The 17,839-nt window shown below is 39.9% G+C and overlaps 1 protein-coding gene across 5 annotated transcripts in view; it reads left to right on the plus strand.

Moving 5' to 3' along the window:
• LOC122562112 (alpha-1,6-mannosylglycoprotein 6-beta-N-acetylglucosaminyltransferase B) overlaps positions 1–17,839 on the plus strand; it is an 854,937-nt gene that overhangs the window by 530,595 nt on the left and 306,503 nt on the right. For all 5 annotated transcript variants that reach the window (XM_043714642.1, XM_043714641.1, XM_043714643.1 and 2 more), the window contains one exon: positions 8,448–8,617. In XM_043714642.1, the coding sequence (XP_043570577.1) occupies positions 8,448–8,617 (170 nt within the window). The remainder of the gene's footprint in view (positions 1–8,447; positions 8,618–17,839) is intronic.

A 17,839-nucleotide genomic window follows, 5' to 3' on the forward strand; every position in this document is an offset into this window, starting at 1 on the left:
CTACATGAAATGGTTTATACAATTCAGTCCATTTGTTTCTAATAAAGAGTCATAAGACTTGAAATATTAACTCTGCTGTCTTCCCACCAATGCTGCCAGGCCTGATGAGTTTCTCCAGCAATTTCTGTTTTTGTTTCAGTTCTTCAGCATCTACAATTCTTTAGTTTTATTTCAGTCTATTAAATGATGCTTTTCAGCTTGAAGAGTAGCATTTCTCTTAATGATAGGTGTATAAAATTTATTTTCATTACCTCTGTTGATTTAATGCCCATATACAAACATCTATTCTGTCAAGTGCTAATCTTCTATTTACTTCTCTTTGGTGTCTCACCTGCTTACTGCAGAAATCGACATGTGTAACTTTTTGTCTTTTAAAGGAGCTGCAATGATTGACAAAATGAAAGTTACTAAACAAGAGTTCACAGGGATAATTTGGAAGTATTAAATATAGCAGTTACAAGTGAGCTTCACATTTGCATGACCATATTTAGAGACTAGATATGCCACATGGTTTGATCCTAAACCACACAGCACAGAACACATTTGTTTGATCTATGGCTTGCTCTTGTAGTTGCTCACAACCACTTACACAGTTGGATATTTTGATAAATCTCAGTGCTTTGGGCTGGGAAAGGGCCAGGAGTGACCTAAATGGCCAGGGTATGAGCCCTTTCATACCCGAAACGTCGATTCTCCTGCTCCTTGGATGCTGCCTGACCTGCTGTGCTTTTCCAGCAACACATTTTCAGCTCTGATCTCCAGCATCTGTAGTCCTCACTTTCTCCTCTTTTCAAGATAGCCAAGGTGAGTTGGGGACAAAAAAGACTGTGGGAAATTATATATCTGATAAAAGGTGCAGAAATAACCAATCTTTTTAAGTGATACATGTCCACCATCAGTTGAGGCCAACACTCACTTTCTAGACTCATGAATGTGGAAACTCACTTGAACAAGGTGCCAGAGGTCTGTCAGCACTCATGAAATAAAAACAATAACAACAAATTACATTTACATATGGTCCTGTGAATACGAAGCATTTATCTAAAGAGTTGCTTGTTTCAAACATTGCTGATTGGCATTTTATTATATTTCCTTGGTTCTATGCATAAATTGAACAATTTTGAAGGATAGGTGATTGGCATTTTCAACTAACCTATTGTTAATATCAGAAGTTTATCCAACACCATAGACTGAATCTTCCAAGGAGTAGCAAACGCTGTCAGATTGCTCATCTTTTACACCAAATTTCAAATTCAGGTCTCTTGAGAAACATGGAATGTCCCTGATCTGAGAGCCTTCAGCTTAGTGTAGTTCAGTATGAAAGGCCAAACTACACTGCCTTTCCACACTCTTAGCTACCATATTCCAGGGTTTAAAGGTCTCAAAGTCTCTGATTAGCTTTGGAGAGAAGATATATGTGTGTAACATTAGTGGGTAAAGAATAGTAGCTATGTAGGTGAGAGGTTAGGGTGCATGTGGATGAAGGAGTAGGATGCCAGGTTTAAAATTTAGGGTTTGGAACCATCAATCGCTTTTACCTATACACGCCAACAATTTAAGAATTCTTAATTTATTACAATAGAGTCTTCATTTGTGCCTTAACTAACAAGTACTTATGAAATAATTATAACTTATTAAACAAACAAGATTGTATAAATATTTTGCACAAACAAATAATTAGGACAATATAGAAGGTTCTTACCTTTCGAGGCCTGGGTGGGTAAAGGGGTTGGGTGCAGGCAAGTAAGTGAGGAATTAGGGTGGCAGATGGATGAATGGATCAGTTGGTAGGTGAGTTAATGAGAATTTAACATGGCTAGTGAGTAAATGAAAGGTTACGGTTGGTTAGGTGGAAGTCATGTTGGGGTCAGGTTGTGGGGGTGCAGGGTCAGGTCAGGGATGTTATTGTTTGGGGGTGTGGGAATGGAGTGACAGGGTTAACAGAGTGAGTCAGTTTTATTGTTACTCAGAAGTTAGAGCAGTCTTTAGTTAGGCTCAGCCCAGACTAATTTTTGCCAGGCTGGCTATTCAGGTAAATGAGTCAGAACCCTCTGAAATCTCTGACTCTAACCCAGAGTTGGATACATTTCCATAGGACTCTAAATGTTTTAAGTTACCCATCGGAAGTTTAAACTTCACAAGCAATCCCTGGATAGTCAGTGCATTGGGCTTCAAATGAGTCCCACAGTCCAACTTTGAAGGTGCATTTCTGCAACCGCTATATCCCAATGGAAAGCCTGGACAACTGTAGTTTAAAGTACAGGTGAGAAAACTAAATTACTGCTTTTGTATTTAATGAAATGCATAATGTATATGACCATAGCATCAAAGAATGAAATAGGAAGCCACTTGACCTACCATGTTTGACCAATACCAAAGTATGTAACATTTTAAGTCCAATGGAACTCTGAAAAAGTGTCATAATAGATCGAAACATTTGACTGAACTTTATTGACAATTAGCTGTCAACTTAAGGGATTTTCATGGAGGGTTTCTCTTCATGACCTCCAGTAAGTTAACTCACATTATTTTCTACTGCTTACCCCATTATTATACAATGTGACTCTCTGATGCTTCATGTTCTATTGTACACTCATCAACGTTCAATGTTACACATCACCAGCAAGATCTCCTGAGATTTCCAGTGCCACCAACATATTTAAAGCTCAGCCGTGCACTGAGTTAAGTACTGTCAGCCAGGAGCTGCTCTTCACAGTGCACATAGTGGGAGGGGAGCAAGGTCACATTGGTGGAATAGGCGACCATTCAGTGTAAATATAAGCTCACATTCATCAATGTATTGCTATTTTACATCATCACTGTCTTTTTGCCTATCATTGTAACTGCAGCAACCAAAGTAAAGTTACACAGGCTACCCATCATTAATGCCATACCATCTCAGAACCCTGTCTAAGGGACTGCTACTCTTTCCTTATAGCCCAGCGCAACACCTCCTCATTGTTCAATGTGGGAACATCACAAGCTGGGAAGCCTTCCAAAGGTTGAAAATGTTAACTTTTATTGAAAAACAGTAAAGCAAAGAAAACAAAACAAATGTAAAAAAGCTGCATTTGCTTCTGGAAACAGACAGGGACTGTTTGATTTTTGAGCAACAATGAATCTGCAATCGATGAGTGATCACTGTCCTCAGCTCACATCTGCTGGAACCTGCTGTGAACAAGTCCTGTCTAGTTTGTTGTGCCTGCACTACAGCCCTGTATCATACTGAAGGTAGTGTTCCTCCTGCTCTACATGCTTACCTTCCTCCTGGAAGATTGCTGTTGTTCTTCCAACTCTTTAGTGGCAATCATGGCCCCTCCTTGCCTGCTGCCTGCTGTCTGTTGTCCTATTGTTTGCACCACAATAGCCCTGGTGGAAGAATGCATGGCATAGTAGAGCAGAGTAGAGTAGAGTAACTTTGTTTGTCATTTCTACCATACACAGCTGGTACAATAAAAATGAGACAACATTCCTCCAGGACCAAGGTGTATCTATGCTCGGCCTCAGACAGGGTTGATTAATGGAGTTGTCATCTGTGGTCTCCCAGTAGCAAACTTTATAACTTTGAAACAAGCCAAAAACGTGAGAGTTCTCAGGGAGATATGCATCATGGCAGCTCCCAGGGTACTTTGGTGCAGACTTTTAAGAATGCAATAAGGTTGATCACAGAAGAATTGCACATTGGTGGAATAGAAGCGGATCTCTTGATGAAATCTACTGCATTATGTTGCTCTTAATATGCTATGTGCATAGACTGTAGATCAGTGCACGAGGAGGAAGCGGAATGGTGGCTCATTGGTTAGCATTGCTGCCTCACAATGCCAAAGACGCAGATTCAATTCCACCTTGGGTGGCTGTCTGTGTGGAGTTAGCACATTCTCCCCATGTCTGTGTAATTTTCTTCTAGGTGCTCTGGTTTTCTCCCACAGTCCAAAGATGTGCAGGCTGGCTGGAATGGCCATGCTAAATTGTCCATAGTGTCCAGGAATGTGAAGGTTAAGTGAATTAGTCGTGGGAAATGCAAGGATAGGGTAGCTAGTGGGTTTGGGTGGGGTGCTCTTCAAAAGTTGTTGTCAACTTGATGAGCCAAATGGCCTGCTTCCACACTGTAGGGATTCTATGATTCTATGTTGGCAAAGCACACTGCTTGGCTGTAGCAATGACCTCATCAGGGGGAAACAAGATGAAACAGGATGATCTTGCGAACACTGCTTGCATTGCTAACAACTTTAATATATTTGTGGGTTGCGAATTAGAGATACCACATAGGGGTCCCAGGGAATCTTTGGCAGCAGCCAGTTTCATAAATGTTTGGTGCAGCTGTGACCTCGATATCCACTGAGACAGAATGACCACTTAGCCCTTCAGGTCATAGGTCAGTCTACAGCTGTTGTAAGGGTGAGCTGAGACATCCTCGCTGTACATCTCTAAGACTCTATGCAGCAGCAATGTGCCTTGTGCGTGCAGAGGTAATGACACCAAGGGCAATTGACTTTGGATCTCCTATACATTCTGAAGGGACCTTCAGCTATGATCTTTTCACGTGGAGGCTGTTTGGCAGCTACTGGAAGTTGTGTCTGGTCCTGACCTGGCTGGCACATCTGTAACACCTCCATTACTCTGTGCCTTTCTGGCAGGATGGCTACAGCAAGAATGACCCCTCCTGTGACTGACTCCATTTGTCATGCTTCCAATGAACCTGTATGAGGCCCATCAAAAACAGAACAGGTTCTTGTTGATGCATGAGCGATGTAAATGCTGACTGCTCACAAGATGGTTTGGTATCATCCTTCAGACATGGGGTGTGGAGGACACATACAAGTTGGGCTATGGAATTCCACCTACACAAATCATTGACATAGAGACCTTATTCTGATTATACAACACAAGCCATGTCACACAAATACAGTAACTGTATAGTACAACTGAAACATTGACTACCACCTACGCCCCCACCCCTCCCCAAGAAAGGCAGCATTGCAACTTGGTAATCACCAGCCATTGAAGCTGAGAGGAAACCAGCTCTATGTTCTTGTGCAGACTGAGATCTTGGATTGTTTTTGTGAATTGTTACCTGCAGCTGATTCTTAAGGCCATCTGTGATTGCTTCAGCTTCACAGAGAGGACTAATTAATCTGTAATACGATTGCATGTGATCAGGATTTGTATCCCATAGATTAGACCCTGTATGCATTTAACATTGTTGTTATTACAGATGTCTTTAACCCATACTGTCAAAGTGCCCAATTAAGGCATTAATTGAACCCTGTGAAGGGCCTTACATCACTCATAAACAGATCTTGAGTGCTCAGACAAGAAAAAAAACAACCTAATTCCACCCAGTCTGGTGTGTTCGCAGCCAGTTTGTATTTTCATTGCATGATTGCATTCGGCTGAGGGTGAAAGGCAAATCAGATCAGGTTTGGCACAGTCAGTCATGGGCTCAATCTGGTAATTAGGAGACCACTCCCTAAAACTGCATATTCGTTTCTTCCTTGCACTTTCTGTCAACACTGTTCGGAGCCTGCACACGTTCCCATCCATTTTCCTTTAAGTCTTCATCTCCATCATTACCCCTGGCCCCACACAAAGCCACGTCAACCATTGTGCTGAACTGTCCCAAACCCATCAATGCCAAGGTTCTTGTGAATGTCAATGACCCCCGACACTCCTGCAGTTACCCATGTCCTCAAATGCACTATCATCTCCCACACCTATGTTGAGTACCCCTCTTCACAATTATTGTCCTCTATACATCCCAGCATGATGCCTCCAAATCTTCACAATTGACTTCCCCAACGTTCCTACCAGAATAATGGCCCTTCATAACCCCCTTGATTTTCACTGAGTAGATGTCCAGGACAGACTGTGGGTCAACCCCAACAAACTGATGAGTGACTGGATCCTTGAGCGATCTCTATGCCACTCTCTGTCTGACTTACCATGACTCTCTATAGTAATTGGATTGGATCTACAGGACTGAGCATGGCTGACTGCCCAGACTCCAGTGAAATGGAGCTCCTGACCCTGATCATCCCAAATGGCTAACTGACTATATCCAATTGAAATTGGTTGCCCTTGTATGACTGTGGTGGAACTCTGCACTGACAATAACATCTTAACCAAGGACAGCTCCTTTTAAACTTTAAAACATTGCTATTTGCTGTCTTTTTCAGTCTGGAGTCCTTCTGCTCTGGCATTTTTTGCACACAAACTGTCCACCTGTCCTCGAACCAGACGGAGAGTTGTTACTGTTCTGATGGCTCCTGGTCTCCACAACTGGTTCTGAATGTCGATCGATTGCACAGTCTGTCTCTGGGCGAATTGGACATGATTCATTCAGAGAGAATGAAGGAGGGAAAGAAATTCTTTATAAAAAGAAAGAGTCATCTTTATACAAAAGCATGTTTACAGCTAAATCATGTGATACATAAGTTAGGTTAAAAGCTCTGCCAGTGGAGGCCTTGAACTACATAATGATTAAAAGTACTCTAAGTGTGTTATAGGTCACTGAACGCAAACCCTTGGGGCTGTGACATTTTTGACATCTTCCCCAAATAATTGAGTAAAGCAACAGCGTAAACACAACTCACAATGAGTTCCTGTACCTTCTTTTTTAAAAAATGCAGTAACTTGTTTACAGTTCTTGGTTTAAAACATGTCTTTTCCTATTTTGGTCCACCAATCCAAAATAAAGAAACATAAAAAGATAACAGATTACAAATGGCACATTCTTAATGGAAATAGGAATGGCCTCCATCTGTGCTGTACTGCTTCATGATTCTATCATCCTGTTTTATAATTCTAAAAATGGAGAATAATTAAATAGTCTAGGGGAAATTTGTAATTCCTTGTATATTTGTATCTATATAAATTAATATCAATATGTGAGACAAGGATAATTTTGATGTGTGCGTCATCATTTAAAGCATAAGACTTGATTTTTTGCCTTATGTACATGAACAAAACTATTGTGATATGTGTTAAAATTTTGCCAATTGATTTCACTTCGGGTCAAGTTTGAACTTCACCTGATGAAGAAGCAGTGCTCCGAAAGTTTGTGATTCACCTGACAAAGTGGTGACACCATGAAAGCTTGTAATTTCAAATAAACCTGGTGGGCTAGAACGTGGTGTCATGTGACTTCTGACTTTGTCCACCCTAGTCCAACATTAGCACCTCCACATTGTGAATGCCAAGAAGAGGCATAATAGCTATTTCTCCAGTGTGCACAATAGAATCTGTAGCCACAAACCATGTGGAAATAAAATCTAGATAGTACTCTAAAAAGGATTTCAAATATTAAACTACTCAGTGACCTATAACACACTTTGAGTACTTTGAATTGTTATTTAGTTCAAGGCGTCTGCTGGTGGAGCTTTTAATCTAACTTACATATCACATGATTCAACTGTAAAGATGCTTTTGTATAAAGATGATTTTATTTCTATAAAGAATTTCTTTCCCTCCTTCTGTTCTCTCTGAATGAATCGTGTTTGGCTGGGACTAGGGAACCTCCAGGCACTGTACAATAGTGCTTTCTGATTGACTACCAATGGGTGGAATCCCAGGTTGTTACTATTATGGTCTTTTTCTTCCTCTCTGACTGAAGCGTTTGGTTTGTATTCACTGTCTATTCATATCTGATGTCTGCAAACAGCTATCTCTTTCAAAATGGGAGGAAATGGGGAGGAATGTTCTCTAAAAATGAAATATTTAGTGCCTGTAAGAGCCAGGTGGTGCTATTCCAAATGGCACATCTATTACATTACAGACCTTCGCAATGACTTATCAAAGGTTTCATTAAAAGCAAGATGAAAATCTTCTATTCCTAGACATGGTTGATCATGCTGCTATATTATTGAATCATTATTCATGTCACTGCTGCACGCTGTTTGAAACTTACATATCAAATAAGAATGCCTCTTTAACATGCTTTATTTATATTAAATTGACATTTCATTAACAGTTTATTAATCCTTACTGATCAATACAGATAGGCCTGGCAAAACGGATTTACAATTCCAGCAGTGGGGAATGTTATGTGCTTTGCATTGTACTCAAATAGTTCAGCATCTGTGTTAATGCACACAGTCAAAATTAATGCAATAAACATGAAACATAAAGGTCTCTCAATTAATTATTGTGCAAATTTGTACTTTAAATGACCTCTGCAGTCAACCTCTGTGCTATGTGAATGCAGATACTGTGAAATATAAGCCAAGAAATATGACAGTACAGACCCGTGAATCAACTCAGAGCTCCACTGTAGCATGAACCCTTCAACTCTTAGCTCTCTAGAAAAGTGAATCATGGCAGAACTTGCATAGATTAGATCCAGATTGCTGATCCACATTGATCAACTAAATGCCAACTTGAATGATTGACATTTCCCTAGCTCTGAAATCTCTGAAAACTTAACTGTGTGGAATTTCTTTCCTTCACAGATCTTGGTCCACCTGGGTTTCTTGACTGAGGAAGCAGGCGATGTCTTCAGCCCTGTGGTGTCAAAAGGAGGCCCATTGGGCGAGTTGGTACAATGGGCTGATATCTTAGCCACTCTGTATGTGTTGGGTCACAGCTTGAAGATTTCAGCTACTTTAAGGGAGCTACAAAGGTACTACATCTATCACACATTAATACTGAATGGAAAGGTTTATGTGCCTGCAATGCTTGTTTTAAATTCTAAAACAAGCAGATCTGACGTTAAACTGTACAGGTGTATATATAGTCAAGGCTGTTAATGTTTGAGCAATGTAGCTTAGGTGTTAGAAATCCAAATAAAACTAAAAATGCTAACCGGAAATAATCAGCAGGTCAGTATCATCTGTAGAGTCAAAAAACAGAGTTAACCCTTTCTTCAGAGATTCCACCTCATCTTTGAGTACTTCAAACAAAGGGATTGAACCCTGAAGCCATTTTACCTCCACGTTACATTTGAGATTAAACAACAAATGTGGAATGAAGGAAGGTGAAATAATTTTAGGGTTTCTGTTTAATATAATAAATGAAACAAACGTTTTTGAAAGAATTTCCCTGAGTGAAAATGCGTTCCCATGCTTTTTTCAATGCAAACATTTGGTAATACTTATTCTATCATACATGATTTGCAGTTGGAAATAAAAATTAGAGCTTAACATATTCCTTTTGTAGTGCTTGTACTCTGTGCTTTATCTTTTTAGCTCTTCATTTTATTGTGTATATACTTGAGAAATGACCCCCTACTTTATCTGTCTTGATAAGCGAAACTTAGTGGAACTATAGCAATAAATAATAAATAAAAGGCAGCATAACACTAATATGAAGGAAGATTCTACTTTTAAAGCTGCTCATAAAATATTTAAATTACAGGTTCTCTTAACGTATCCAGCAATTAACAAAGTCAAGAAGTGAAGGAAAGTCCATCATTTACCTGCAGTTAACTGATCTTACCTTTTGGACAGGTAGTGTTTTCCAATTACCGACTGCCATCTTGCATACCAAGCTCATTTGAGTGGACAGCGAGCTTGAACATAATTTAGCTCACCCCATTAGCCCAAGAACCAGTTGAAGCAAGTCCACTAGGAATGGCTGCTTGGATGGGGATCCAAAACTGACCAACCACTTGTTGTACTTAAACATAATGTTGACTATTTCAGCTTAAGTTAGAAGGGCAATACAGAAAAATGACAAAGGAAGCAAAATAATATATTGGGAGATCTTTGAGTATCTATTTGCTATATTCCAGGAATATTTGCGGCAGTCGTTCCAAGGTACAGTGATAATAGAAGCACCATTAAATGTTTTATTTGGAATATAAATATTGCATTAAGTATATCATTGGAAATTGTTCCTGCTGAAGAGCTAATGACGTCAAAGTTGAGGCACAATTGTTGCTTTTGGAGCACCACACCAAACATTTTGATTTTTCTCTGTAAATTATTATTCAACTCGATTCATTAAAAACAACAAATTAACAAGAGACAGTATACAATTATAATTCAAATACAATTACAGGTAACCCTGTAAGTATATAAACTTTGATTTGCCACCAAACCACCCCTCCCCAGAAAACCTAAGGAACTACTGTTTCCATTCCAATAACAGAATTTTAAACATTTAATTTTGAAATGGCAGAATCTTTACATGGTGAGAGTGATTGGCTTAGCTTAAACATCCACAAGATGGAAACTCTTGGAAAGCAGCTGAAACCTTACTACCTACAAACTCAAGATTTTGCTCAGGAGGTACAAGGGTAGCAAATTCACTCCCAAGAGGTAGATTGGCATTGACATTATATTAGCAATGGGAATGAGACAGGGATTTTTGGATTTAATCTGCTTGGCTGAGTGAACATCCTATTAATGTAATAAATTAGGTTTTGGAAAAACAGGTAATTGCAGCAGAGCAAAGGCAGCCCTGGGAAGCAAACCCAGCAAGCTAGGGGGAGTAGGAGCCTTTTATCTCAAAGTACTACTCTCAAACTCAGAAACTCTCTACCACTATAATCAATGACTCCCATATTAACACCAATCTTCCATGGGATTGGCCATACCTGCAGACACCCAACAACCAGAAAACCCTGTCTTTGGTTTGGAAGCTATTGCCTCTCTGACTTTGCAATCAGAACCCCTTCTACCTGAGATTGTGGATTAGGCCTACCTCATCCGATAAATTCTTCTTCAGCATTTCCATCCAATTGTAACAATTTGTTTAGTCAAGTTAAACTCCAGGGACAGAAAACCTGTTGGTAAAGTCATACTCCTGCACTGAGTTGACACTATGCAGGAAAACCCAGTGTTCAATCTTCCCACCTACTTCTAATGATTGAATGTATTGCCATCCATTCTGACTGAGTCAGAAGTCTCTGACTTATATACCAATTGGATATTCAACCTCATGCCACGTTTTCTGACAGTAAAATGGCATATTGTCTATCAATATGATGAGTGAGAATTAAATGCTTATTATAAATTTGAATTGCCTTGCTCACAATGTTGCTGTGGGCACAAATGTAGGAATCCACTGTCCATGCATGAAGCAAGCACCTGGTCCACTCAGAGAAATCTGCTCTGTGCCTGCAATCTATAAAGCGGGAAAGAAAGCAATACAGACTTTCACTAAAAAAATAATTTTTAAAATATAAACTGACTTGAGTAGGGAGTTGGACATTAATGACCCCTTGACCCCATATTAAATCTGTGAGTTACTGATTTCCTACCTCTTCCCAATTGGTCAGACAATCCCTATCCTGGATGCCTCCTTTGTGATAATCCTGCCTTTCCAGGTTAATTCTTCCCAATTATATTTTTCCTTTAATTTAGATTTAGATTACATTACAGCATGGAAACAGGCCCTTCGGCCCAACAAGTCCACACCGACCCGCCGAAGTGCAACCCACCCATGCCCCTACATTTACCTCTTACCTAACACAATGGGCAATTTAGCATGGCCAATTCACCTAACCTGCACATCTTTGGACTATGGGAAGAAACCGGAGCACCCGGAGGAAACCCATGCAGACACGGGGAGAACGTGCAAACTCCACACAGTCAGTCGCCTGAGGTGGGAATTGAACCCGGGTCTCAGGCGCTGTGAGGCAGCAGTGCTAATCACTGTGCCACCGTGCCCACCCACGAATGGTTCATTCAAGAGCACAACTGCCCAAACTTTATAATCTCGATATTGGTACTAATTAAATGATGCTGAAGAGCCAAAATCAGGCATGCTATTGGATTAAGTATTTTAATACAAACATTTGTTCCCCACAAATTTCTTAGACCTATGTATTTGGTGCTAGCAAATGCAGTTTATGTCACTTGGAGCAGATTCTTTGGTTTAAGACCCAAAATTATACTCATAGAGATATTTGTCCTGTCTGTTAATACTGTCAAATGAAGTTAACTCCTCAGCGCAACATTAAACTGCCCCCATTTCAAGAAGCAAAGGGACTCATTTTCTGATATCAGGATGTCTTAAAGGATCAATGATTGTCTTAAAGCTACACTGTAACTGTGAAATAGACCAAGCCGCAAAATGACCAATGTCTTAAAAGAAATCATGAAGATAATAGTAAATAAACCATTTTAGAATGTTAGTGTTTCTCTTTTCACATCGGATAAATAACGCTGGATGGAACTGGCAGAAAGATTTATAGTGTCATGGTGAAGACCTGTTCCTGAGATCAAGCAAGGAAAAAGTTCCTGTTTTAAGGAAGGTTGCACAGCCAAATGTATTATATTTTGTTTGATATTGTGATATTGGCCACATTACAACTTAATACTAACTTGTTTTATGAAGTGAAGGTGCTGGTGTTGGACTCGGGTGGACAAAATTAAAAATCACACAACACCAGTTTATAGTCCAACAGGTTTGTTTGGAAGTAAAAAAACAAAGAATAAAGAAAATTTACAGCCCAGGAACAGGCCCTTTGGCCCTCCAAGTCTGAGCCGATCCAAATCTACTGTCTAAACTTGTCACCCAATTCCTAAGCATCTTTATCCCTCTGCTCCCCACCTACTCATGCATCTGTCCGGACGCATCTTAAATGAATCTACTGTGCCTGCCTCTACCATCTCTGCTGGCAACGCATTCCAGACGCCCACCACCCTCTGTGTGAAGTACTTGCTACGTGTATCCCCCTTAAACTTTCCACCTCTCACCTTGAAAGCATGACCTCTCGTTATGGAATCCTTCACCCTGGGAAAAAGCTTGTCTCTATCCACCCTGTCTATACCCTTCATGATTTTGTAAACCTCAATGAGGTCCCCCCTCAATCTCCTTTTTTATAATGAAAATAAACCTAACCTACTCAACCTCTCTTCATAGCTAGCACCTTCCATACCAAGCAACATCCTCGTAAACCTTCTCTGCGCCATCTCCAAAGTGTCCACATCCTTTTGGTAATGTGGCGACCAGAACTGTACACAGTATTCCAAATGCGGCCGAACTAACATCCTGTACAAGTACAGGAAGTACTAGCTTTCAGAGCATTGCTCCTTCATCAGGTAGCTGGGGAGCAGGACCATAAGACACAGAATTTATCACAAAAGATCAGTATCATGCAATTAAAACGATATATTGAACAAACCTAGATTGCTGTTAAGTCTTTCATCTTTTAGAATGGGTTGCAGGTTTTGGTTCATTAATATGCAAATCCCAGAACTTCTTTTAAGTCACATTCTCAAGATACCTTTAGTTTTATAAAAAAAAGTTGACATCTCAGCTCAGACAATGCATTAAAGGTGTGAGGTTAGAGTCTGTCTGTATTCCAATCTTGAGCCAGACTGGTTGTATTTCCAAAGTCGGAATTTATAAAATATTATATGCATTGACTGCCTGCAAATTGTGTGCTTTTTGAGCAAAAATGGAATGTATCTGCAACTACAATTCTGCAAATGCAAATTCACCCCATATACGTGTGTGTGTGCATGTGTGTGTGTGTGAGAGAGAGAGAGAGCGAGAGAAAGAGTGTGTGTGCATTTGAGTGTGAGTGCGCGTGAGAGTGTGTGTATGTGTGCATGCTTGGTAGAGTCTGTACGTGAGTGTGACAGAGTATACGTCTGTGAGAGGGTGGGTGCGTGGATGTGAATGTGGGGATTGTAGATGTGTGTGTCTAAGTGAGATCATGTGTATGAGAGAGGGTCTGTGTGCATGTGTGAGTATGTAAGAGTGTGTGTGTATATATGCCTATATGTGGGGGTGTGAGAGTGTGCAGTGTAGTGGGATCACCTATAGTGTGACAACATCTCAACGTCCTGGTTGAGGCCATTCCCATGGGTACCAAACTTGGCTGTCAGCCTCTGCTTGGTCACTTTGCCTTGTTGCATATCCCGAAGTCCACCTTGGAGAATGGTTACCCAAAGATCTGCTCCAAATGTCCCTGATGACTGAAATGTTCCCTGAATGGGAGAGAATATCCCTATCTGGTGATTATTGTGCAGTGTCCATTCATTTGTTGTCATAGTGTCTGCTTAGTCTTGCCAGTGTACCATCCTCAGGGCATCTTTGCCTGCAGGGTGCAAGATAGTCAACATTGGGCATGTCATATGAGTACCTAACGCATGCACAATGGTGGTGTTCCCACAGGTAATGGTGATATCCATGTTGACACTTGGATACATTTAGGCAAAAGAGAGGACTGCAGATGCTGGAGATTAGAGTCAAGATTAGAATAGTGCTGGAAAAGCACAGCAGGTCAGGCAGCATCTGAGGAACAGGAAAATTGACATTTCGGGCAAAAGCCTTCATCGGGAATGAGTCCATCACCATTACCCATGAGGACATCACCCATTGTGTATGCAGCAGGTACTCATATGACTCGGCCAAAGTTGTCTATCTCCTAAGCTACAGGCAATGATGCCCTGAGGCATGGTACATTGGCAAGACCAGGCAGACACTATGACAACAAATGAATGGACACTGCACAATAATCACCAGGCATTCCTGATGAAGGGCTTTTGCCTGAAGTGTCGATTTTCCTGATCCTCGGATGTTGCCTGACCTGCTGTGCTTTTCCAGCACCACTCTAACTTTGACACGTCTTGCAGTGGTTGCCATGACAGGGTTGTACGGTGCCGTGGTCGATGTTGTTCTGAAGGCTGGGCAGTTTGCTGTTAACAATTGTCTGTTTAAGATTTGGCGGTTGTTTAAAGGTGAGAAGTGGAGGCATAGGGAGGTCTTGGTGAGGTGCTCATACTCATCAGTAATATGTCGAAGGCTACAAAGAACATGGTGTAGTTTCTCTGCTCCCCACACATACAGCCCCCACACTCACACCCACACACACACTGCCTCACAGGCTTATACTCTGTCACTTTCACGCACGCACTCTACCAAGCATGCACACATGCAAACACACACTCTTTCTCTCACACACACTCTCTCTCTCTCTCACACACACACACACACACACTGACATGCACACACTTCTGGTTCTGATTCAAGCAGCTTTTCAGTCCACTTTATGGGACCCCAAATGTAAATTGTCCTTCAGTGGAAAAAAAAGCACATGTATTCAAATATAATTGAACAATTTTAAGCTTAAATAATCATATGATCAGCATTGCACAATGCCAACTAACTCTGTCGGTCTATGTTTGAACAGATGTGAGAAAGGATTTTTGTTAGTTCGTTGATATCCTGTGGTGCTACTCATTACTAATCTTGGTTTGGCAGCACAGCTGTGAAATTTGGCTGCTGTAGTGATATTTTTTCCCTACTCTGTTCCTTTAAGACCTATATTCAAGATCTTCCTATATGTTCTTGCTCAAATTGGCCTCATCCTGAAGTCAGGTAATTAGGAAATTTACCGTCAGACTGGCAACTCCATTTGTTGGAATAATACCTGGTCAGTTAGATCAGAGTAAAATGGCAGTAAGCAACTGGTTTCTGTTCCCTACCTAAATATCTTTGTTTAAAAGGGCACTTCTGATTTGAAACCTGAGCAAGACGACTACAAAAATAATTGCATTTTGCATATATGACACTTTACAATATTAGACACATGAGATGCAGCACAATTATATTGTAAATGATAAAGAGATCAACATCTTATCAAAAGTAGTTCATAACTAATTCCAGGAACATCAGAAATCTGCATAATGGTTTATAAATACAAAATATTATCACTCTAATTTATTAGAGCTCAAAATGTTCCTGCATGTTTGAATGTTAACTCACAAATGCAGGTGAAAAAATAATACTGAGAGTCCTGAGAGAAATTCAAAATAATAAGTGTTTGCTATGAATGTTAAGAATCAGGTGGAGAGTGTATGCTAAAACCAAGCTGGAATTTAAAAAAAATTAGTAGCTAACAGACCTATTTAAAATTTAGTTGCTTGGTATCAAATTGAAATGAAAAGGGAGAAAAATCTTTCAGTGGAAATAAGCATATAACATGATAGAAAAAGCTACAATGAACTGGTAAGAGAAAGATTACTGAAAATGCCTGTGCAGAAAATATTAGTTTCATTTCCTGGAAAGAATTACACTTGTCTGGCCTCAGTGCTCTGTCCAGAATTTATTGCTTACACAAATCTTGACAAATCCAATACATTTTCACAAGAGTTATGAAACTCTGCCTGGAGACTCTAGTATTTATTTAACCATTGGTTAATTGTCTTCAATACTTTAATGTTTACCAAGATCAAGAAAACACTCTAAACTCTTTGGCTTCAACTATCAGGATCTGATTTTAATTCCTCTGCATTATGAGAAGAATTGATATTTTAATTCAATTCTAATAATTTAATGTCACTAATCCTTTGATAAGCATTGCAAGCATTTGATCATTGTAGTAACGCTCACTCCTACGTTCATAAATGCAATAAGCATCCCTTTGTTTTTCTTGAATTGTAGATATAGGTGCAAGGAACTATTAGTGAAAAATGATGTGTTTGGTATTGCATGTGTATCTTTGATTGATTAAAATTAAGCCGCATATTGCTATGCAGGTTACTGTATCAACTCTGCCAGAAATGAAACGAATTCAACCATCAAGATGAGTTGAAGATTATACCCAAATGAGTGGTTAGATCAATAAATCAGCAAGACAAGGTGCCTGAATAGGTTAGAAGCAATATAAGTGAAAATTCTCTTGAAGATAATGGCAAGTATGTTCAGAATCATAATTTGCAGAACTACAGAGCCTGACGATGAGCTGTATCAGTAATGTGACATAACCTGACAGAGGGGAAGTATTGGTCTTGCAGCAGATCTCCAGTTCTTCAATCTGTCTGCATTTGTAGGTGGTCTCATTAACAATATGATCTTTGACATAATTATCTTTTGGATGCACCTGCTCTACAAGTCATGCACTAATTCCCAGAAATTCATGCACTCATCCTTGGCTCACATATTTGGTGCCCAACACACATCCTGCAAAACATGTCAGTGTAGCTCATTGTAAAATTCACATTGATGGTGCAAAATTATTGTCTTCCACTACATTCACAAGGAACAAGCCAAAACAGTTTTTGAAGACCAAGTGTTGCTTTGTAAGATCTTCAAAACAGAAACCCCTACACTCTACTATTGGTTAACAAATGACACTGGAATCATTATGCTGAAAGTTCAGGTAAATAACACTGAATGAAAGAAATCTGGAACTGCTGAAGAGTCAGTAATTCTGCAGATTTGTATAACGTATAAAGTATTTAAAGAAATGCAGTTTAATGTTTTGTGCCTAAATATGATGAATGCATTAATTTTAAATACTTACTTAGATGTATTAAGTACTAAGTGGCAGGGCATCTATTCAGAATGACCTCTTATTGTGATGACTGCTAATTATCATAATCTCAACACCACTTCCAAACACTTTGTCTCCTCAACCTCATTCCTGTTCTTCTCCAGTTTCCTCTGCACTGAAGCATAGACAATTGCAATGCATAAAATCATGACTGAGCTTTGACAGAAAAAAGAAATGTGCAAGTGCTGAAACTATGAAAACACTCAGCTATTCCAGCAGCAACTTTACAAAAAAGACTGGTCAAGTGCAGATCCTTTCTCAAAATGATTTGGCTAACAGTACAAAGATCTTGATCCATCAGTGACCGTAAAAGAGAGCACTTTCATGAATTAATGTTGGTGCTTATGTATCATGTGCACAAAACCTGACCTTAACCATTCTCACCACTGACTTAATGGGATCAGGATTTGGAGATGCTGGTGTTGGACTGGGGTGTACAAAGTTGAAAATCACGCAACACCAGGTCCACAACCACCTGAAAAAGGAGCGGGACTTCCAATTAAACCTGTTGGACTATAACCTGGTGTTGTGTGATTTTCGACTTAATGGGAGGTAGTGCTGAAGTCAGGAAGGGTCCATCATGCATCCTCCACACCCACTGCATGACCA

The sequence above is a fragment of the Chiloscyllium plagiosum genome, chromosome 24, assembly GCF_004010195.1.
Source record: "Chiloscyllium plagiosum isolate BGI_BamShark_2017 chromosome 24, ASM401019v2, whole genome shotgun sequence".
In the NCBI taxonomy this organism is placed as follows: Eukaryota; Metazoa; Chordata; class Chondrichthyes; order Orectolobiformes; family Hemiscylliidae; genus Chiloscyllium; species Chiloscyllium plagiosum.